The sequence below is a fragment of the Coptis chinensis genome, chromosome 3, assembly GCF_015680905.1.
Source record: "Coptis chinensis isolate HL-2020 chromosome 3, ASM1568090v1, whole genome shotgun sequence".
Lineage (NCBI taxonomy): Eukaryota > Viridiplantae > Streptophyta > Magnoliopsida > Ranunculales > Ranunculaceae > Coptis > Coptis chinensis.
Genome location: NC_141458.1, coordinates 80,867,795 through 80,891,779, shown reverse-complemented (window position 1 = coordinate 80,891,779; position 23,985 = coordinate 80,867,795). Strand labels below are relative to the sequence as shown.

Here is a 23,985-nt window from a genome sequence, read left to right as displayed (position 1 = left end):
AGAAGGCTGATGAGATCACCAACAAGATGAAAAACTGTATATGAAGCGGGATCAAGTGGAGAGTGTGTATCACCTTGTTCACCAAAATGGTTAAGAAGGCCGATGAGATCACCAACAAGATGAAAAACTGTATATGAAGCGGGATCAAGTGGAGAGTGTGTATCACCATATCCTCTCATGTCCGGTGCAAACATGGTAGCCATTTTTGGCCAAGCAAGGAATCTGGTGACGCCAAGAGAACCAAAATTCTGGAAAACCATGTATAAAGGCCCTTCTCCTTGCTCCACTATGTGCATCCATATGCCATTTGTTTGCACCCTATCATGCTTCAACTCATCCTCGACAGTGTGCCACATTTCATGAGTTTATGAATCCATACTGAAGAAAGTGCTAAAGAGAAAAAAGGTGATTGTTCAATAGAAGCCTACACTTCTGGCCAAACTGGACCTGTGGAGCAACCGACTCGTTATCCTTCCACTGTCGAGAGCGGGAGGTTTTCGCTGCTCTGTGAAACCAGACTGACGCAGTACCCTCCACTCTAGGAACCACGTGGACCAGGCCTTCGCCAAACCCACAAAGACCAACTCTTAACTTGGAACGGGCAAATCAGTATGTAGCTACCACAGGCCCGACCAGGAGCCGTAGGGCTCATGTTCAATCACCTTGATGCCCTCACTCGAGTTACAAGCCCACGCTACCTGGCTCGGCAATAGATGGAAGCTGAGCGGCCTTTATTACTCTACAAATTGTGTTCTCCTTGCGCAATGTGGGACAAAACCTCTTTTACAACTATCTTGAAATCTTGAATAACAAAAGCACCTCCATCTACCGAATCAAAGCTAGCAAATGGTATGCTTAAAAGATTGGTTTTTCGTTTCTAAGCACTAGCGGAAGCTTGATCTGGGAAAAAGGTTACGAAATGATATGCACCTAAGTATTGAATGAAGTCAAGAGACTGTTGAAAAGAATAAACGATTGATTTTTAGTTTATCTCTTAGGCTTCTCTTTTAGTTTCCTTCTCTATTCTCTGTGCGTTGTGTGTCCATAAAGTTTCTTATAGGTCTGCGCAATATGAGAAATCGTAAGAAACATCAATCTGCTCTGCTAATACTATGAATGCTCTTTGAATTTCTATTGGAAAGACAAAGTATGTATGGTGCCAACTCATAGTTTGTAATCTAAGAGTCCGTTGAGTTGATAGGTGCCAACTTAATCCTACCAAGGAGTCAGAAATTTGATTGTACCACAATCAATGGTTGCTGTGGTGACCACATGTTTTTAAGGACAGGCAGCAAAAACTGGACAATTTCTTCTTCGCTATAATGCAAAAGATAAAAGCCCTTGAGGGGTCATTAGCACGTTGAGTGCTTTCTATGTTCACCATTGCATGTGTGAGTTCTTTCTATGATTTCAACACACACCTCCTGTGGTAGCTGAGAGCAAGGAGAAAACGATCATACACGAAATGATTTACAAATCATCTCGTCAAGCATATGAAATTAATTAATGGGACCATTCCAACCTATTTCACAACCAATTAATTGATATTTATTCCTTGACTTAGTGTTGTTACAACCAAATTTTATGACAAGAAAGAACATAACCTTTGGCAAACGCCAAATTTGATGGCTAAGATGTTCCAAGCAAATTGTCTTGCTCAAATGGCAACTTCATGACACTTAAACAATGAGACCACTACGATCATTATCAGACAGGGTCACTAAATTTTGAACTGCATAAAGTTTAACGCATTTAACCCAGGGGCAATGGAAGCATATGATTCTTCATATGTGGTGACATGAGTTCAAATCATCGATCAGAAACTGGGAAGCAAGATCCTTTCTTCAGGAAACTCATTGATTTCTAACAGTAATTAGCTAATCAGTAGCTTCTGTAACAAGTAACAACTAGCACCTACCAATTCGCTATATGCCAATATTACATCCTAATGTGTATCCAACTGCATTAAATTGCTTTGTTTTAATTACAAGCAGGATATGCAAGTTTTCTCAGAACGAGAACTAAGGGTGGAATTCGAGCTAAACAAGCCGAGCTTTACCATGCTCAAGCTCGGCTCGCTAATTACATGAGCTTTAAATTTAGCTCAAGCTTGGCTCATATATTTAACGAGCGAGCTCGAGCCGAGCTTAAACGAGCCAAGCCCAAGCCGAGCCCGAGCTGCACGGCTATTTTACACTATAAATATGTTATTTGAGCTAAACGAGCCGAGCTTCATCAAGCTCATTTGTTACATGAGCTTTAATTTGAACTCGAGCCGAGCTCTGAGCCCTCGGCTCAAATTCCACCCTTACCGAGAACCTGCATATATATGAAGCTAAAGGCTCTCCAAGCAGTGTTATTATCTTTAGCCATGAGGTTTGATGCTGTGTAAGTACATACATAAAAATTGAACAATAAACCGAGTACTTGACTCCATTGTTACAATACAAGTCTTTGTCCAACACAAGGATGAACGTACCCAAAGATTCCTGACCGCAATTGGTTCAATAAATTCAATTGAAGGAAACCACTATTTTCAAGCGACAGGTCTGTGCTTCATGTGGAGCAGGTGAAGCAATGCATGAGTTACAAGAAGTCTACAAGGTAAGAGCTTTTGAATGCAATTGATTCAGTAAATTCATAACCACAACTGGTTCAATAAATTCAATGGAAGGAAACCACTATCTTCAAGTGACAGGTCTTTGCTTCATGTGGAGCAGTGAAGCAATGCATGAGTTACAAGAAGTCAGAAGTGTACAAGGTAAGAGCTTCAGAATGCATTGGACTCACCATACCAAGGTACGAGCTTTTACTGTCTTCCGAACTTGTGGAAGTTTTGAAAAGAACAAACTCGAATGAGCTACGGATAAAGTGTATGGAACTATTTAAGGTGATGAAGACCAGAGGAGGCAATGCTTATCTGACTCAATACTATAAAGAAATTAAAACAAATGAATAAAGAGGATTCCAAATTCAACAAGCTTAATAAGTCACAACCTAAATACAAATTATATGCAAACAAGCTAGACTTGTCCAAAACGTATGTGGAGTGAGTATGCTACCCACATCAACTAGGATATTATCCTAATGCATATGAAGATAATGCATAAAAACAGCCTAAATACAACTTCCTGGTTCTGAACACTGAGTTGGCAAAGAACTTGTTTCTTAAAACCATATATTTTATATCACAGGATTCTGGAGGGAGTACATGCAAAGGGAACAACAGATACAGTCTTTTATTAAAAAAACATACATACATAATTTAAGACTCAAACAACAAATGGAAAAGAATGGCAACAATTTATAGCTAGCAATATAAAAAGTAAGGACCAAACTACCCACGTCGGACACGAAGGTTAACAGCTCTTGATGCCATTGCTCTAAGATTTTCCCTGGCAGATGAAAAAGATGCTCTCCCTAGATTTTCTTGGACAGATGAGAAGGACGCTCTCCCTAGAATTTCTCCTGCAGATACAAATGACCCTCTCCCTTGTTCTTGACTTCCCCTAGCAACCTGCAGATACTCTTCCCTCTGCAACCTTAAAGCCAACACGGCATCCTCATCTTGACTAGATACGCCTCTTCTTCTCCGTCCACTAGTGACATCTCTGCTTGTTATAGCGGTAACACGGGTACTTTGGTTTCTTCTGTCAATAATTTCCTTTTCAGGGTTTCGGCAAGCAAGCTCAGAACCTTTTGTGGCTTCAGCTGCCTTCCTTGATTCAACCTCTTGAGGAAAGAGAAGCTGAATTGTGTTCCAAAGAACTGTGTTCACAGTGCAAGATCTCCCATTGCTGCTAATTCCACATATGGTTAATATACTCTGTTACAATAGAAACCAAAGCAATAATCCAGAAAACAAAAATACCTTTTTACAATTGCATACCTAATTAGCTGCCTACACTTGGGGCATTTCTTTCCGCATTTATCTGCGGCTGATTTCAAGCATTTCTTACAAAAGCTGCAAGGCGTAAACATTCATTTAGATGCATAAATTAACACATACAAATTTTGAAGACCAGTAAGATAAAATTGAGAATGATTAGTACCTGTGTCCACAAGAAGTAGTACTTGGTTCGAAACATATATCCAAGCAAATCTACAACAGCAACAACATTGAGTTGAAACCAAAGCAAGGTAGACTACTACTAAACTAAGATTGACGCCATACCGCGCAAGAAAGCTCTTCCCTTAGCCGATTCATACATGGAAGCGCTGAACCCTTTAAAGAAATGGATGAATTTTGCCCATTCAAATCTCCACCTCCTTCCACCACACTTTCTTTGATTCCATCTGTATTACACTCAATCCTCTTAGTGTTACAATCTGCAGATTAATTACACAGTCATAAAATCAATTTCGACAACAACCCCATATCTACTTAACCATTTCACAAGACACAATCTCAATGTACAAAGAAATTTTTTCGACAAAACAAGTATTTACAACTAAGTGAAATGTACCTTCTTCTCTGCTTGTTTTAACCACTTGTTCTTTAATATCATTTGTGTTGGTTCCATTCTTCTTCTCTTCAGTTTCTATTATAAAAAAGTAAACTACATGAATTAATATCAATTCCGGCAAAAACCATTGTCCACTAACCCAAAGAATATAATAAAGATTAGAATCAATTAGACCATGTAAATAAATTGGAAAAGGAAAAAGTACCTTCGTCTGCAACAACCTTGTCATCATCAAGATCAAGAACAACAATTGGAACTGAAGCAGCACTACTATTCCGGATTTGAACCCTTGTTCTTCTAAGAAAAACAAGATATTAACACCAAATAATCTTGAAACAAAAAAGGAAATTAAAAAGTTTACCTTGTTGAACTAATTTGTGGGGGGCTTTTAAACTGAGTATTAATCCGCTTCTTATGTTTTGGTTCTCTATCTGGTGTATCTTCAACAACAAGAGTTGCGAGTAAAAGTGCTTCTTCATCCCAACCAGCCATTGCAGCGACTGATTTGAACCTTGGAGAGAACATGGTGTCCCCATTTTCGTCTGGGAGAGATGGTTTTGTGGGGTTTTTGGTGTTTTTAGGTGTCTTGTTTTCTTCTTCTTTCACCATGATCAGTTCTTGGTTTTTTTTTTTTTTTAAATTGGAAAGAGAGGCAAAGAGATTTGTCCAACGGTCGGAAATTTTTGAATAAAGGTTAACTAACGGCTACAGTTTTGGGAACTTTGCAAGGTGGTTTTTGCTCGGCTGATCCAGGGACCATAATACAAAGTAAAAAAAGAGGGGGCCCGTGGGCCTTGAATGCATGGACAAATGGACATGGGGCATTACTCTATTTGTGGATTTAGCCGTTTTGATTCTGACCCTGACATCCCATGCTACAAGTAGTTGCACTATATGTTATGTTTGGTTCGATTTATTTACATGCAATTGCACCTAATTCCATGTAACCACCCACAAAACAGTGTTTGATAGCAAAATGCAAATAGGCCCTTGATGCAACAAGTTGCAATTATATGCACTATACAAGTAGTTTCCATGACATCCACTTGCAGTTAAAAAAGTTGTGTAAATAGATGCAAGCACAATAGAGGTGCTCTCTTATTTAAGATGTGAAAAAAAATAGTGGGATAATATAACCAACTTTTATAAGATGTGAAAAAAAATAGTGAGATAATGTAACCGACTTTACATCCTTTTGCTTTGGATTTACCAAACACAAATAAGTTGGATGCAATGCAATCAGATGCAATACAATCACATACCATAAACGCTGAGAAAATTAGTCGTGAGATCTACTTTGCCAGCCACAATCGTGTGTAATGCTTATAGCTACGCATGAAAGCTACAGGCTACCAAGTTATGACACTGACGGTGTCATTTTATATTTGATGAGAGTTTGGCTCAGGACTCATAGTGTGGCCATTATACTGTAAAAAGCTGATTTACTACAGGCATGCAAACATGCAACGGATGCAAAATCAAGTGGAACGTTCTGTCGTACTGTGTACTGGACTAGTGAGTAGTGACCGGAATTCTTGATGAGACATTGGTATCTTGACCACCTACCAAAAGAACAAAGACACATTCCTTTCCTGCTTGTCTGCACCCGTAGTTTGCTATTTTTATCAACCCTTTTGTTCCACTAAACCACAACCAAGAACTTTTATTTTCTTTCTTCTCTGACAGTGCATTTAAACAATTAGATGTCGATCATCGTACAAAAGAGATACTGTTAAAACCAATTTATTTGTAACATAGCACAAGACAGATTTGCCAGAGTACAAAACTAAAACCCAACACAAATTCACAAAAAAAGAATATTATCACACACACTAAATAAAACATCGAAATGTTTTGTCGGTATTTTCCAAATTATAGTGCTCCAAATCGTACAGTTATGCCCCAACCCCTCTTCTGCTTCTTGCTGATGCCAGATTACACAAGTGGACTTTGCAAAATTTAGCTTGAAATTGGTCAGAGGAATTTTTTTACTATATTCTTGAACTATATAACTGTCTCAACACTAGCCGTTAGCAGAAGGTCTTGTCTCCAAATCTCAGTAACACTAGTTAAAATGAAGGGAGTATGATACTCTTTTGCCATCCACATGACTCGGCCCAAAAAAAATTCAGTCTCTCTGCGTCCTCAGGGAAGGATTCCACTCTCCAACTCCAACCCAGAGATTTGATTTACACCTAATACCAAAGAGACGTGTAAACATTTATGAAACAACTCAACCAATCAAGTGATAGTATACTACCCACATTCAAGTATGGAATTGAGGGTGAACACTATATGATATGACAGTCCTCCATTAGAACTGTGGTTGTGTGGTGTTACCAGGCATAGAAAATAACCGACAATAGAAAGTTCTCAACTGACGTTTCTTGTGAAGAATTATGATGCAACATATAGTCTTTGAGTTGACAAATGACAATAGACTTAAGTTAAAATCCTCTGCTTGCTTCTTAAAAAGTCCAGCACGAAAAGTGCCAAGATTGAAATCAGGTAAATCTCAAGCAACCAGAGAAGAACATTGCTGTTTTGTACAGGTGAAATTTAAGGACTGACATCAATAGTAAGTTCTGCTTCTTAAATATACAATGGAGTCCGTTGAGGTAGTTTACTATGGAAAAGTAAAAAATTGAGGACTTACCTATCACAAGAAAGCTAGACCACCAATGACTAGAAGTCCGAAACTCTGACTTGCTATTGAAGAAATAGAAGATGAAGAGAAAGAAGAATGCCAAAGAGGAAGGCAACTGTTTTCATGCAGACAAAAAGTTCAAACTTCATCCTCACCATCTGAAAGCAAGCAGTCCTCAATTTGTTCCCTGAAGGGAAATAAAAACAAATTCACGAATTAAGCAGTCCTCAATTTGTTCCCTGAAGGGAAATAAAAACAAATTCACGAATTAAATGATTCATCTAGTATAGGAAAGTATGCAAGGAGAACCATAAACTAGTAATTACTCATATGACAAACTATCACCTTAGCCAAGCCTGGTCACCACCAACGGAATCTTTGACTCGAGTGATCATTTGTTGGGGTACAAGCGAATAGAAATGTTCCATGGATGACGACTCCTTTGGCAGTATCTGGAACTGACAACTTGGACAGCAGCTTTCCCCAAATACAGTAGGACTTGTTGCACAACTCTCAAGCTTGCTTTTCAAATATTCCAGGTCCAAATTATTGACTGGGCTGCAGCAGATTGGACATAGAAACTCTGAAGATATGGACTCATATGATTTAAGATTCACCTTCCTGCGACGTCGTCGATCGCCAGAATCTAGGGATTCATTTATCCTATTAAATTGAAATGGAACAAGTTTTTCTGCAGTTCTGACTATTGTGCGTTCACGGGCAGGATTTTCTTCCTGAAATAAGAGAGTTTGGTCATGGAGTGAGGTGAAATGGAAGAAAAGAGATGGTGAAGAGCGCAAATCATAAATGCAGACAAAAGGAAAGAATGAAAGAGTTTGGTGTATTTTGACACCAGAATGGATAAGTAATAACAGTGTTGGCAAGAAGGAAAAGAAAATTAAGATATAAACAAAATGTTGTACCATCAAGAGAGTTATGAATGTTGACACCAATTCATTAATACCAGAACGAGGAGAATCAAACGAATCCAAGGTCTTCAAACTGCTCAAAAGTGAACTACAAATTAGTATGCACCTCTTCTATAATTTCTTACTAATTTAATCTAATAGCTCCATCCTACTCAGAGCAGACCCCAGATATTATATCGAAAAGAAAAATGATGAGATATCCTATAGTACAAGCTACAAAGTAAACAAATAAGAAAAAAAACATAGAAAAATCCTATCAACATCTCGTAATGGACTCTCATCTGCACACGAAAGCCTCGAAAGGGATGTCTCGAAACGCGTCGTGCACTTTCAACCAGAAAAAAATCGCGCTTAGATGGCCAAAACCACCTTCCCCATAGACATCGTAGTAGCTTCAAAATGTCTATTATTCCTTTCCAACTATATACCCCATAGGATTGCAAAAGGAAGCATGCTCCAAATACAGCATCCCTTCTGAGAATTGACCCTCAAATTCCATGAGGCTAAAACCTACTTCACCGAACTAGGACACACCCAAGAGACACCGGACTCGAACAAAAAAGAACACCAGATTCTCCAAGAGAAAGGACACAACAAGAGAATATGATTTACAGACTCCCCATCTCTCAAACACAAGGGACAAAAATTGACAATCACCTCTTTGCTGTCTTTTTTCGAGGTTGCCTATAGTCAAGATCATACCTAACAACGAACGCACACCAAACAAAAAAAGCAACTTTCAAGGGAACTTTGGAACCAAATACTCTAACTCGGGAAACTACGAAGGACTTCCAGACCCCGATGAGGAACAATGGTATGAAGTTTAAAGTAAAAGAATCTACAAAAAAAACCTGTTCTTGTCAATATGCCAAAGTTTTTATCTTTTTTCTCACAGAAGGAATAAAGTTTAACCTCATTGTGAGTGCAGTTGCACTTGCTATATCCCTATCAAAGAGAGCATCATAAATCCCAAGGTTCTAAGCAACATAACCATTATCTACCCTGATGAACGGCCGAACCGGCTTATTTTTAAAGTCAGATAAGGTATACAATCTAGGGCACACCCGTAGCAAAGGTCTCTCCTCCAACCAAACATTCTCCTCCCAAAAACGAATACTTTCTCCACTTCCCAAAACTTATCTAATATTCTTGTGAAAAACCTTCTTTACTTTTTGAATACATTTCCACACGCCACACCCATAGGGTATGGTGTATGGTAATAGGGCCACTCTCCCAACCCAAACCCCGCTCCCCGAACCTAGACACTATAACTTTCTTCCAAAGGCTCTCTTTTTCCTCCCCAAAATATTAAGCAAAAGGTGATGCTGGAACTTCTTTGGGAGTAGACCGAATGAACCCAGTGCTCTGATTACGTTACATTACAATAGAAATGATGGCTTTCTAAAGTGAACATTTATATTGGACTATGTTTAACAATGTCATGACTTCATGGACAATCACATACACCTTTCAAGAGACAAGACCACATTGAGAGTCGTATACCATTTTGGAGAGGCATGAGTACCATATGCACAACCACCCAATACAAACCTAATTTATCTTCACTTTTCACAAACATTTTCTATACAGTTTAACACGCTAGTTTCTGCAATTTTCCCATTCTGTCAAGTTAAATTTTCTATATCTGTTATGTTCGCTGACGCATCAAGTTAAACTAACACGTATATATGAATTAAACCCAGGAAGCAGTCGTCCTACAAATTATGATACTATAGCATAGGCGAATTATTATTTTAGATGTTAGAAAGTAGTGTTATTTTCGAGACAGCTCCCATAAGAAATCATGTGAAAACCTGAACGAATCTGGTGTTTGACCCAGGATCCAAGGCTGATTTTGTATTTTATTTGCTATCAATAAAATGAAATTTCATTGATGAAGACGGACAATGGGGCAGTAAAAATCTAAGAAAGGGGTATGAATAGCTATTTGCATGGTAGCTAAGACATCAAAAGTATGTTCACACCCCTTAGCCGCTTATTACACACAACATTCTGATCCTAAGAATCGTAAATTGCAGACTAATTTATAAAATTTATTGCATACCGAGATATACCAGTCTAGATCTGATCCGTCTATCTTGTTCAAAATAGAGCTCTTGGATTTAGATAGGATTACAAAGTTATCTTTCGAAATCATAAGTTTTAATTTTAATAGAAAAGTACTTTAGTAAAGCTGGTGGTGTCCATCTACAGAAGTCAACTGGAAAGACATTTGAGAGATTGTAACTGGATTAAAATGTAGCATTCACATAGCACTCCAATGGAACACTCAATGTGGAACTATTCCCTAATTTATTTTATCTTTTCTCCATAAAAGTTAAATCATCCAAATAACCAAAAAAGACTACATTAAGACTTGATTAGTTAGCCAATAGCTAATTAAACAAGATCAAGAAACCCATAACTCCTACCCGAAACCCCTAATACAATCATCGAACCTGGGAAGAGCACCCCACCCCTCAAAGCTAAACAAAAAGGAATAGAGACTACAACAGAAAAATACAGAAATCTCCCTTCCCCACCAAAAAAATACCCCACCCAAATTAACAGTACCAATACCCTATTACCCTATTACCCCTCACCGTCCAATCCAAACTACCTCTTCAATCCTCCTTGATCCTCGCTCTCCTCAGATTGCTTTACCAGCGGTAAATGGGGTCGATGATATACTTGGTAGGCAGGTAGCTCAATCAGACGATTCCCTTGCAGTTAAAGTACTCTGCTATGGGTACTCCTACCAGGCTATCATGCGCTGTGACTTGGGCTACTTGGAAAACTCTGAATGCGGTGATCTTTGCAAATTGCCAACAAGGAACTTTGACTGCAGAATTGCAGATGTATGTATGGATGTGAAAGCCTTACGGGGTATTGTCCTCTCTGAGTATGGAAAGCCTTTTTATTATTTTTTGTACCATTCTAAGGTGCTATGAGGATCTCCCTCACTGTCTGCCACCTTTATATTATACTTGTACTTTCCCCACTAGTTAAGCATATATGATCTTACCAATTAGAAAAGGGGGCAATAACCTACACTGTGTCGGACTTCCCACAAATATAAGTATATAACAGATTGAATTTCAATCAACCTTCATAGCAAAAAGGTACTGACAATAATATCAAAAAATAGAAATTTTCTATTTATTCAGAAGTTGTTATAAGCTACCAAAGTAAACAACAATATCTCCGATAAATATTTCTACAGGAGAAAAATAGAGTGAAAATAGGAAGGTATGATGACGAACCTATTGAGGCGGCAGAGCATGTTGAGCTCTTGTGAAACACAATCACGAAGTGGAAGTACCACTGGAATTTCCCATCTCGCATCAGCGTACTGTATATCTGCTGGTAAGGAGTAACCTTGACCCTGGTAAGAAAAAGAAACTGATAAGGAAAATAATAGTGAAACAATCCCTATATCTACCAATTTCTTATAGCACAATTTCTTATATCTTTGACTATAACAAATTGATAAATACATCACCTTCTGATCTAGAAGGTGTTCCCATTCTAGTCAAAGATAATCTTATGCCGCAACTTCTGTAATAAAGTTATTCTTTGTGTCATACTTTTTAGGTGATGTTGGTAGGTTAAGTTGGATCACAATTTTTTCTTTATTTGTTTTAGGATGATCTCTGAAGTTGTCAAAAATTATTTGGTTTTTATTATTATATTTTAGTTATTAAATTGTTTGTTCATTGTGAGTGTGGTTAGTAAATTTGATCATTTTTAAGGCATAAAAATTTTGTAGCCGATCCAATAAGGGTCAGTCAAAACATATTTCGAAAAATGTTTATCACTATCCAGTTATGGTTAGTTAAAAAGTAGTGAGTTTTGCTGTCGATCCATTATGGCCGGTCACAAAATAAGTTTTGAAACAATATCCAATCCAATTAGATATGGTTAAAGGAGGTTTTCAGAAAGATCATATTTTTCAATGAAAAGTAGAGATCTTTCTGAGCTAACAAGAAGATCTAATTTTAAAGATAGATTTTTTTTTTCTATGTTTTTTTTGAATTGTAAGTTCGCATTAGTTAGGTAGGTTAATAAATTTCGGGGTGACGCCACCCCCATAGTGTAATGTTAATATAATGAAATTCGGGGTGAAGCCTCCCCCATAGAGTGTAATGATAATGTAACGTAATGAAACTTGGGATATTTGATACCTAATGTAACGAAACCATCATGACAACTTAAATCCTCTTAGCATATAGTTTTGCTTGCAACATTTTTATTTCTTTTGATAGTTAGAACTTTATTCCCTAAACCTTTTATCCCTTTTCCCCACTGAAGGTGGGAATCGAACATAAGACATTCGCCCCCCAACCTCCCAAGTCTTGACGAGTCCAAAAAAATAGGAAAAAAGAAAAGAGAACTATATTTATTTGTGAAAATAATTTAACCTGAGCTACAAAGGTTGGCTATGTGCAATGTGTTTCCCTTTGTTTATGTAGATATGCATGATCGGCTAGTGGTAATCTTTATTGCCGTTCATCCTTATCAAGAGATACATCTCTTCCAGTCATGTATTTCAAACCTTTCATAACTATCAAAGTGGGATATATATACATTTCCTTTTCTCCTTGGAGTTGTGTTATAGACTTACCCAAAGTAATGTCGTTTGGTGAAAATTAGTCAAAAGTAACAAGATAATTGTTTTGTATTCATTGGTGGCCTATTTATTTGTTGGGATTCAACAGGCAATTATATAACAGAAACATATCTACCAGCTTGGTTATATACTTCCTTATCTAATTACTTGTAATATTTCTATAATATTCTGCAGTAACAGATAAACATCTAGTGATGCTCTCACGACTAACCTTCACAGTTGCTGAAAGAACATGGCACGCAATCCTCGATGTGCAGGATCCTAGTATCAATTTATTATAGTTGTTCTCCAAAGCAACCTGCCCAGAAAACAACAACAACATCCATAAAAGGCAACCAACATTCCCTAATCCTAGTCTATTACCTTCTGTAAACATAGCATCCGGAGATGAAGTAAAAGATCTTCTTTCCCAGTAACATCAGTAACTGTAAGTAACAACTCCTTTAGCCTGTTAACATCATCATCATCAGAAAGTATAGTTTGAATTGGCATTATATGCAGTTCCTTTCTAGGTGGAGCTAAACTCGACACAATCATCCTCAAATCTTGAATTGCTTTATCCAATTGAAGAGACGTAACCGCAGTCTCATCGATGAAAGCAACTCCAACACCAAATACTGGATACGACTTATTTCTGCTTGCATCTCGATTCTTTTGTGCTTTATTCTGCATCTCATGCACAAACTCTAGTGCCACCCTATTGTAATATTATTATATGATAATAACATAAGTAAGTAATAAATAAATAAAAAGTGAAATAGAAAGTGTGAAAGTACAGTAAGAACCTTGAACAAGGACCGCCAGAGAAAGCGAGTAAGACATTGTCAGTAGGGGAAATCAAGTTTTGTGTTGAAACAGCTTGTTTGAATTTTGCGAATAGAGACCTATCCAAACATTCTCCACATAGTCCGCCCGTGGATTCGATAATCTTAGCCACCTTGCACTTGTAGCATGTACGACCTGTATTTTCAATTTCCTTCTCTACTTCTTCTTCTTCGGCTTTATAGCACCCGGAACCGCATGCTCCTGCCATCCTTTGGCGATTACGATTCAGACTTGAGAGACATGTCAGAAAGATGGTGGAACAAACTATTGGACTTAAAGCCCGAGAACAAAGCCCATTCAGGTCCATGGCACCCGTTTACCTATGCGGATAAGTTTGGGATTCACCTAAAAATTAAAGTAATTGTTGTTATACGAATACTTGTTTATGGGGTCTCCAGCTAATCTAGTAGATTACATGTTAGTCAATGCACTATTTCTATGATGGAATTATTATAATTTTTTGAGATAAATACTTGTGCAAACCAAATATTGTATATATTCAGCGTTTGCTTGAAGAGTCTGAGAAACACATATGGCTTGGAATGATAGGAAACATTGATTGCATGCACTGGCAATGGAATAATTATTTATCCACGTGACAAAGGTCTCACACTTGCCATGTGCATAAACCAACAATAATTCTGGAGGCAGTTGCTTCTCGTGACACGTGAATTTGGCATGTTTTTTTTGAAATGGCGGGTTCTCACAATGATTTTAATGTGCTTAACCGCTAACCAATATTTAATAATATAGTCAATGATGAAGTTATTATTATTTGTAACTACTGAATGTGCATCATTATGATATGAGCTATTACTTGGCTGATGGTATATATCTAAATCTATTATTGTACATAGGGCGAAAATGCTCATCTGCGATTTCAGGAGGCCCGTCAACAATATTTTTAAGTAAAGACACAAAATTAATTACAAAGCAGGACATTATTTTCATTATTTACAAGTTGGTTCCTATTACGAAATACATCATACGTCTCGAGATACATGCATATAATAAGAACAAAACAATTATACGCCCAATTTTTAAACCAATTCGTGATAACTACGAATCATTCAAACACAGAATTTGAATATTTAAAAAAAAAAAATACTTCGACTTCAATTAATAATCCTAAAAACCCAAAAAAATCTTCGACTACTATTAACCAAAACCCTATTGACGCGAAGAAGAAAAACTCTCAAGGAATCAATCTCATCACCCAAAACCCCATTGAAAAACTGTCATTGACACGAACAAAGAAGCAATCTCATCAACGGAATTTATTTTCACAAATTTGATTAGTTATTTATAGTCAAACTGTGACATCTTCCAAATAGCTAGAAAAAAAACCTGCTTTGTCAATCACCAGCCATCATTGATTTTCAAATAAATTTTGTCCCATCAGGTTTCTGATCTCTTTCGGTTCACTATATCACACATCTCATCGATAACACTTCCTTCTTACTTCACTTCACTGAAAATTTAAACATTTTTTTTGTTCAAGGGGTTTCACATAGATCAACGGAGAATGATCTTTATGACACTGAATTTTGAGATATTCTTCTGTTTTTTATGATAGCTTGATGAAATTTAGAATATTCAATTTCTTCTCTATCAATGTATAAAGGCTGATTTCTTAGCTTGCTTTGGAGTGATGATTCAATTCATGCCTTGAAGCCACTTTCTGAGTCTCTGTGAAAGAAGAAGAAGAAGGTTATGAAAATGGCTCAATCCTCCAAGAACAAGGAAGAGGGTTGAAGCTGAAACCAACATCACCACTGCCAAAGATGGTAAATTCATCTCCCTTTTTATGTTATTCCATATTTTGTGAGTCAAAATCCTGTTTTTAATTGATACAATTTTTGGTTAAAATTATATGCAAGAAAGATGTAGTTGTGGTGCTTATATATAGATACGCACAGTTCCAGCCAAGACTCCAAACTCAAAATGAAAATGGATATGTATTCTTATTACTCCAATTTCCTTTTCATCGGTGTTGTAATTTGTATATAAAAATGGTGCTAATCCCCTCTTCCATTTTTCTCTCCACAGAGCTCAGGTGATTGAAAGATCTGTATAAGCCAAAAGGCAACTGAAAGTTAAGTTAGAAAAACCCCTTTAATTTTTTTTCCGCAAAGCTTTAAAAAAAACACTTAATTATAAGCTGATTTGGTATTTTATGAAATGTCAGTAGGAAGAGAGTTGGGATTTGTACCATTGGTTGATGGCATTGATTTTTCCATCACAAATTGATGATATCAACGAGAAATTTTGAAAAAGAAATTAAATCGGCTTTCTTAGTTTTTGGGTTTTTTATTGCTTGCAAGATGCGTTTACTCAGAATTCTATTTTGTGATTCTGATTCTAATAATGAATTCATTGTTATCTGATGAAGTATGCAAGGTAGAGGTAATGAATTATATTTTATGTTGCCTTTGAAGTCCAGGAAGTTTTGGATGTAGCTTACATTGAGTCTTGGTGAGTAATTTGACAACTATACTAAAAGTTTGAAACCTATGTGCAGTTGACAATTTTTGAAAGACTTAAAATTGTAGGGTCCTACGAATGTTCTATTTGAGCTGTTCAATACACATGCAATCCAAACCAAAATAAAAAACCCATTCAAAGGCACTTTGGTTCAGGCAAATACAAAGTAATACCATCATTTCTTTTGTTCTTTAATGTCTTCATCAAGAGGTGATGGTTCTTCGCAGGATTTTTGTTTTATCAAATTTCTTGAGCACGTAACAGATCAAGAGGACACATGAACAACTTTGCTCATGGTCTTTCTCTCCTGCGCTCACTGAATGAAGCTACAACCAAAACTGAGAACAACTCCACAAATGTTTGAAATGCTATTGGGCTACTACATCTCCAGACATGATAAAAGTTAATGCAAATGGGTGCTCTAGAAGCAACCCAGGAAGTGCTGGATGGGGATAGTTTTTAGAAACAATAATGGTGAACTCTTGGGTACGTGCTCTTGCAGGTGGACTGGGGGTGCTTGGAAGATGATTTGGGTAGAGTCAGACTCTACTTCAATCCTCAAGGCATTCCAAGAGAACAAGATGCATTGGAAAGTAAGACGTGTGGAAGGTACTTTGTTTTCACCTTTTTTTTCCTGCTTTTGCAACTAATCAATGGTAAATTAACAGTTGCTATGACTTATATATTAAAGCAAAAAATATGGATGCCAAGCTCAATAATGAATTAGTTGTAGGTCCAACATATATATTAGGATCCCAAAAAACACAATCCTTGCACATTTTTTAGCTTAAATCTCAATTAACTGATTTTGCCTCGAGCAAAAAAAGAAGGTACCGCCAATTTGTGGGAAATGATTATATTATAATGTCCTCTTTATTTTGTCTATTTTTAGTTGACTATTATGGTATAATTAAAGTAATTTAAAATTTGGATTATGGGTATACAATGTATGTTTGTAGTTTCTCAATCTTTTGAAACTCAATGAAGTGTCAAATTGTTAGTATATAATGCATATGTGGTTTAATTCTTAATCTTTGTTGGAGTATATGCAGTTTCTCAAACTCGAGTACGTGCTACTTATTAGTATTATGTTTCTACATATTTTTAATCTACTAAAGCTTTTGTGAATAACAAAGAAGGCAATAACGGAGAAGGAAGTTATAATTCCTTGAGAAAGTATGATTTTCTTATGTCGTTGTGTCGTGTTCATGCAGTCCAAAGTTTGATTTTCTTATACCGTTGTGTCGTGTTCATACAGTCCATTGATTTGTAATTTTTCTTAGCAATTTTGTTGTCACTTGTTTTCGATATTTTGGGGTTTTAAAATCTATTGAAATATATTTAATAAGCACAATTCTCAGAGAACTATATTGAAATGGGTTGTTCAGAGATTATCTAGCAGTGTATTCTAGCAATCCACATTGGTCCTAAAGGTTGATATGAGTGTCTATGTTTGGAATTCTGATCTAGTGTGGTGTAATGTTATGAAAAAACCATATTTAAGCTGATTGTGTTGTAAATCAAGCTGATTTTGTTGTAAATCAGTGTGTTAGACTGATTTGGTAAAAATTACTTTGTAACACTTTACTTTCTCAGCATAAACTGAAAAAGAATTGTCTGTGTTTTGTTTCATTGTAGGTTTATCCAGAGATACTTGGTCAAAAGAAGTGGCACATATCATTGCAAACAAGATCTCTTTAAATAACCGAGTAGCTGTATTGCTCACTGAATACTGCTGATGATGGTAAGTCTATATTCATTTTAGCATAAAATTATTTATGCTCAACCACCACTTTGTGCTTGCTTACTTGGTATAACATATATTAATGCATGAGACTTCAACTGATGTGTGGTTGTTTGAGATACCCACACACAATTTTGAAATTGGCAACTGTTTTTGTTATCAGTTAAGGCCATTGTTAACATAGTCTCTTCCACCAACAATTTTGACTTCATTTCAAATTAAATTCTTATAGTGAATGGAAAAAATTATTCCATTCTTTTACGTCAACTAGATTGGTTTCCTTACAGTTTTGAGAGAATTATGAACTTTTAAGGATGGAGAGATTTTAAAATATTGATATTTTAAAGTTTTATGTTGTTGTCATAAAACGAATCTCTAAAGCACATCCATATTAAAATCTAAAAAGTATACAAACAGAAGTTACACTGATACGGCGAACTATCACAAATTAAAGTACATCACATACAATATGTGTCTGAGACGGACATGTAGATACCTATCCAACACGGATAAAATATGGCGTGTTCCAACATAGATATACACTACAAGAAAAAAGACTTTATATCATTGCTAAAAACCGTCACAAAAAGTCTTGTCACTGTTTTTTTTTCCCAAAACCGTGACGGAGTGAGAGTCATTTATTTTTTTCCAAAACCGTCACAAATATTTGTTCCAGACTAGCCTTTCTCTACCATAAAAAACGGTAACAACTGCTCAAAAACCGTCACAACAAATCATATCATTTGTGACGGTTTTAAATAAACAGTTATGCATTCATTCTTTTTAACGGTCATAAAACCATAAAAAAACCGTCACAACTGCTCAAAAACCGTCACAACAAATCATATAATTTGTGACAGTTTTAAATAAACTGTTATGCATTCATTTTTTTTAACGGTCATAAAAAGTACCATCAGTAATGACGGTTTGGGTAAAACAGTGATATGTATATATTGTTTTTTTTTTTATTAAAAAGAGAAAAAAGAAACGTAAATATATATGAAAACTCACAAAATTGGGGACTTGCAATAAACTACACACTTGAATAAACTACATACCTGAATATGATCTATTAAATTTCAAGTACACTCATATATAGTGCTAATTTCATTGAAGCATTCCAATCCCCTTGGATAACCACTATATATTTGTACTTAATCGTAAAACGTAATGAAGTAAATAACACATTTCCAATCTAATTCATATAAATTTAATCAGCCTAATCCAAATCCAAATGAAAAAATAACCTAATACTCGACACTCTCAACTGTTGAAAGTAATAATAAGTTTGAATACAAAACATATTTGAGGTTAAGACACCTGTGGACCAATTAAGAGATTCTCCAGCTTTATATCTCTGTGTATGACATGATTTCCATGGCAGCATATCAGGTTCGTGCAAGTGATGAAATGTGCTATTGACGCACATAAAAAACATTGGTATAAGATATTTGCAAACAAAAATAGGTATGCTTCCGTAAAATTGTTTTGCATCTATGTACAAGAAAACACAAGCTGCTAAGTAGGGCAACTTATTCCCTAACCAATAACTCAGTGGTAACACGTTTCTCGCTGAAAAATTTGCACTTCTGGAGCTCCTTGTAAAGTTAGCCTTTCACTGCATATTCAAATATCAAATTTACCCGGGTCTGCAATCATAAAATGAAAACAAAGTAACTTAGTCATATTACTAAGAAGAGGATGAATAGGATGACAAAAAACTAACTTAATAAGGTATTTAAACCATAAACTGAGGTAGGAAATGAAAATTAATCTAGTGAAACTATTTACAATTAACCTTCTAAGAGTTCTCCTGCAAATAATACACTTGAATTAAATCCAGTAAGTAGACAAAAGTTTTAAGCTAAAGTCTTATAACACATTGGCAACTAGGGTTGGTTATCGAGCTACCCGAGTCGAATATTGGCATGTTCAAGCTCGACTCGCACATTTAGCGAGCATGCTCAAGCTCGACTTGAACTTGACTTCGAGCTTAATATAGGGCTCAAGCTCAAATTCAAGTTCGACTCGACTCGTTCAGTACGAGCTCGAATTCGAGTTCGAACACAAGCTCCAACTCAACAAAAGAAGAAAGAGATTCATAGTTTGCATTTCAAACTAAAAATAGTTCATTTACCGTACCTAAAAACACAAGTTCCAACTAATAAAACAAAACCCCATCTTGCAAAATGATTTTAAACTAGCTATTTGGGAAGAAGACTAGACTCACCTCTAAACTAATTAAACAGAAGTCGGCGGAACTCAATCTCGCCTTGTTGCGAGAATAAAAGAAAACCCAATAGCCACACCTAGGTCATATTTTGAATTTTCACACTTAACTTTAGTGTTTACAAGAGATGGGTCACAAAAGTTTTTAAGGTGGATAGATGGTTAATTAGTAAACTTTGGTTTCTCTTAAGTACCTTGTATAAGCTATTGGCGTGAAAATGAATGGAGAAAAAAATGGGTCTGTAATTGCTTTATTCTAACCTTGTACGCACTTTCAACTAACAAAGAAAGCAATAATGTGAAAAGGCATACGAAAAGTGACATATTGATCAAGCACACCAACAAACAAAAAACAGGGAAATATGAAAAGGGGTGCTTACCTTAGCTGTATTGGACTGTATTCCTTATTCTACATGCGTCCTTTCCTACCTCCCTGGCTATTCCTAAGGTTCCTTTTGCCTCCCTTGCTTCAGCGTGCTCCTTCATTCGTGGGTAGAACACCTTCTTGGTAATACCTTCTGAAACAGGTTGTAGCAGCTTACAAGTGTTAGAGAGGGTCAAAGCAATGGAAAGTCATATTCGAAATGGATAAAAAGCGCAGCTTTACAAGGCACCACTGTAAATATATTTAAAAAAACACTATAATTATCAAACAAACCAAACAAGAGGACTCACCTACAAGATTGAAAAACAGTACCTTGAAACAATACTGCTAACTGCTACAAGATTGAAAAACAGTACCTTGGGGTAAGGTTGTAACTTGTAAGATCCTATTACCAGTTCATTGAGATGATCGAACTAGGATGTTGGCATTAGGCAACGATCATAAGTTTTCAAAGGTTTTGAATACAGCTGGTCTTTTGCAGTTACCCAAAGCCGATCTTTTGCAACGTCAAAATAGAAATTTGATAGATCTACAGTTGCAAAGCGTTGAATTATCTGAAAAATCACAGATATGTCAAAACAAAGCCAAAACTGATTACTCGATACTCATGCACTGCAAGTACAAGCATTTCTTCTACTGCAGCCACAACAGGAAGTGGTTGGATGCCGACAACATTATAACATCGGCTGCAAAGAGTGGGATGCTCAGAAAAGGAACCAACTTTGGTGGAGTAATTCCAAAGGCATCTCACATTTTGATCCGTCTGCACGGGATACACCAACCCATACTTTCTTCCCTTGGATTAGACAATCTCCAGAATATGGAATACTTTCAGCAATTCCATTTCCCATAGATGAAGAATTTCAACCTGCAGGTCATAATATCAATGAATAAACATGATATGGGTCCAACTTTGAATGCTAGAAGCAGTGCAATTCAGCTTTCCCATAGATGAAAGAATTTCAACCTGCAGGTCATAATATCAATGAATAAACATGATATAGGTCCAACTTTGAATGCTAGAAGCAGTGCAATTCAGCTTATAGAATTCAACTAGTCAACTTGATCCGATGGTACTTCTCTTGGTGTATTTTAGGATAGCCCCAAGAAAGCTTCACGAAATAGTTAAAAGCATTTACCAAGAAAATAAACACCATTCTTGGTGCAGAGCAATGTATACGAGAAGTTATAAATATGCGATGCAATTCATCAAGATCATTTTTGGATGCACACATCTCATGTAATTTAGAGGACAAAGTCGGCATCGAACTGTGGAGATAAATCTTTGCATCTAAAATTTTGGAACCTATTAACTTTCGAGCGGCGATCTCCAAAACATTATTCACCTCGGTTCTCTCACCGGCCAAACATAAGAAATGGCATCAATTTTCACATAATATGACACTATGCTAGAAACACTGTTAGAACTAATATTTAGCACAATTAGTTGAAGCTTTTCCAACAGCGGCTTTACATCATCGATCATCTTTGGAGGCACGTGATTATGACCTATGACCGTTTCTTTAGTCTTATGGAAGTGCCAAAAAGTATGGGCAATTGTTAGATGAAGATCATAATTCCAATCACGGCAAGAGTAGTTAGCAAGGTCTTGGATGACTTGTTATTGTGCTAAAGTTTGATCGATATTTAGTATCATTCGGTGGAAACGCTTTCATCTCCAATTAACTTCACAAAACAACAACAACAACAATAAGATAAAAAGACCAATTTAGAGACACAAATCATTAGAACTTGAGATATAAAAGAATAAAGAATGAACCTTTTGTTTGTACTGAGGTGAGAGAGAATATGTAGTTCAAATTTGAGAACCTGCATCAAGTAAAGATAAACAAATAAAGATTAAGAAAATAAAAAGTCTTATAGAAAGAAAATGAATGACTATTGGAGTTCGACTGAAAACTTGAAGTTGAACGGTTATTGGAGTTCCCAACTAACCAAAATTTTCTTTTTGAAATTGGAAAACTTAAGTGAAGAGAGAGTCGTGGGAGTTCGAACCTTTTTCCTTTTTTTTTGGTAGAGGAGAGCACGTACTGCTCACTAGGCTGAAAGTGTTTGAAGGAACGTGGCCTCACTAGGCTATGTTGGTGTGTCTAATTTGTGTCTAAGTAGTTATTTTTTAGTGAAGTTGTGGTGGTACTGACCGAAAACTGAATGGGTCATACAAGACAGTAACATAAAGTGGGCGTGTTGTGTTTCGAATTAGTTGTTTTTTAGTGGAGTTGTGGGCCCGTACTGGACCAAAAACTAGTTTGGTCAAATAATGGGTACAATGGTCACTTAAAAGTCGGATAATATGTAACTATTTTAGTGAAATGGTCACAAATAGTTCTCCACACATATACACCTTTTTTAGAAAAAACCATTTGTGACGGTTTTGAAAACGCACGTCACCAAAAACTTTTTAAAACAGTCACAAAAACTTTTTTCTGTCATTTGTGACCATTTCGAATAGAACAGTCACAAATAACATTTTAAAACAGTCACAAAAAGTTTTTTTCTACTAGTGATACAAACTGAGAAAATTATGACAGGCACTCTCAATAAGTGCCTTTTGTCTGAGGAATGGACACTATTTGTTTCAAGAATCATACCCATGTACTTGCGTGTCTAAAGTTATTTTAATGTTTTCTTTGAGCGTGTATATGCTTAAACTGAGTATATGTACATTTGGGTATATTTTTAATAATTTGGTACAAGAATGATTCTTACATTAGAAAGCAATATTTATTTTTTCTCTTTTTCTTTTTTCCCGTTCATTTTTTTATGTTTATTTATAGCTATGGAATCTCACAACGGGTACAAACATACCATTATAGGTTTCAATTAGTCATGCTTATGCTAGATTATTAGGGAGTTACGATAAGTAATTGCTACAAGATTGGTATCCTTTTCCAATAAAATAAATGAGTTTTGGTTGTGGTAGATTGTTGATGTAAATTTGCAACCTTTTTTCTTTGTAATGTTTTTGATATTTTTGTTTCTCTGTTTTGGTGTAATACTTTTATAAAGATCTCATTTCTCTTCATTTTCATTTTCTTTTTCAGTTGTTGGATTGGAGTTGTGGAAGAAGTTATGAACTGGGCTACTAATGAGATTGTATTTGTAATTAATGTATGCAGCAAGTGAGTTTATTTTGAATTTTTTTATGAATGTGAAAACTACATTTTGTAAGAAAAAAATATTGTATGCGGGGATTTTTGTATAAAAACACATTTTGTGAATGAAATGTGTTACTAACGAAGATTTAGTCCATCAAAGAGAATTCTTTGTGAATTTTTAAAGTTTGTGAGAAAAAGGTTTGTGAGGAAACTTTGTTCTTAAAGTTTCCACCACAAACTGGCTCTGTTCACATTTACACATGCAGTATCAATAAAGCTGATGTGGACAATAGACTGAGGCGGCTTAGGAGCGACAACAACAGATGGTGATGGCTCCCCTGATAGTAATCTACCAGCTCCAGTAAAGCTTCTTGAGCTTGGAGCACTACTACATAAATGCTCATTAGCCACGGTAGGTCAAAGCGTATATACCATTGTTTCCCTAATAACAGTGGCTAATAGTCATATGCCACGGTAAGAATACCTTTTCTAATTACGATAAAAGCAAATGCCACTAATCTCGTAAA

The 23,985-nt window shown here is 36.2% G+C and overlaps 2 protein-coding genes, 1 long non-coding RNA gene and 1 other non-coding gene across 5 annotated transcripts; 1 reads left to right on the top strand and 3 right to left on the bottom strand.

Moving 5' to 3' along the window:
• Positions 1 to 401: 401 nt before the first annotated feature.
• On the bottom strand, positions 402 to 708 carry LOC147511050 (signal recognition particle RNA). Its single transcript, XR_015219717.1, has one exon.
• A 2,441-nt stretch (positions 709 to 3,149) lies between these two features.
• Positions 3,150 to 5,190, bottom strand: LOC147511049 (uncharacterized). Of its 2 annotated transcripts, none has more exons than XM_086602886.1 (7): positions 4,828 to 5,190; positions 4,672 to 4,763; positions 4,467 to 4,541; positions 4,175 to 4,296; positions 4,053 to 4,102; positions 3,890 to 3,964; positions 3,150 to 3,797 (listed from the first exon to the last, which is right to left on the bottom strand). In XM_086602886.1, exons 1-7 carry the CDS (start codon positions 5,073 to 5,075, stop codon positions 3,338 to 3,340), a joined length of 1,122 nt encoding a protein of 373 aa, XP_086459012.1. In that variant the 5' UTR covers positions 5,076 to 5,190; the 3' UTR covers positions 3,150 to 3,337. The 2 variants fall into 2 exon arrangements, with proteins under 2 accessions (XP_086459012.1, XP_086459011.1); XM_086602885.1 differs by having other exon boundaries at positions 4,175 to 4,329; positions 4,828 to 5,187.
• Positions 5,191 to 6,193: 1,003 nt separating this feature from the next.
• Positions 6,194 to 13,754, bottom strand: LOC147511048 (Adenine nucleotide alpha hydrolases-like superfamily protein). The gene is made up of 8 exons (XM_086602884.1): positions 13,458 to 13,754; positions 13,036 to 13,369; positions 12,884 to 12,970; positions 11,306 to 11,427; positions 8,037 to 8,115; positions 7,459 to 7,847; positions 7,123 to 7,300; positions 6,194 to 6,661 (listed from the first exon to the last, which is right to left on the bottom strand). Exons 1-7 carry the CDS (start codon positions 13,703 to 13,705, stop codon positions 7,252 to 7,254), a joined length of 1,308 nt encoding a protein of 435 aa, XP_086459010.1. The 5' UTR covers positions 13,706 to 13,754; the 3' UTR covers positions 6,194 to 6,661; positions 7,123 to 7,251.
• A 2,101-nt stretch (positions 13,755 to 15,855) lies between these two features.
• On the top strand, positions 15,856 to 23,549 carry LOC147511047 (uncharacterized). Its single transcript, XR_015216914.1, has 4 exons — positions 15,856 to 15,903; positions 16,209 to 16,590; positions 17,620 to 17,725; positions 23,405 to 23,549. It is a non-coding gene; the product is annotated as an uncharacterized LOC147511047 (long non-coding RNA).
• Positions 23,550 to 23,985: the final 436 nt, after the last annotated feature.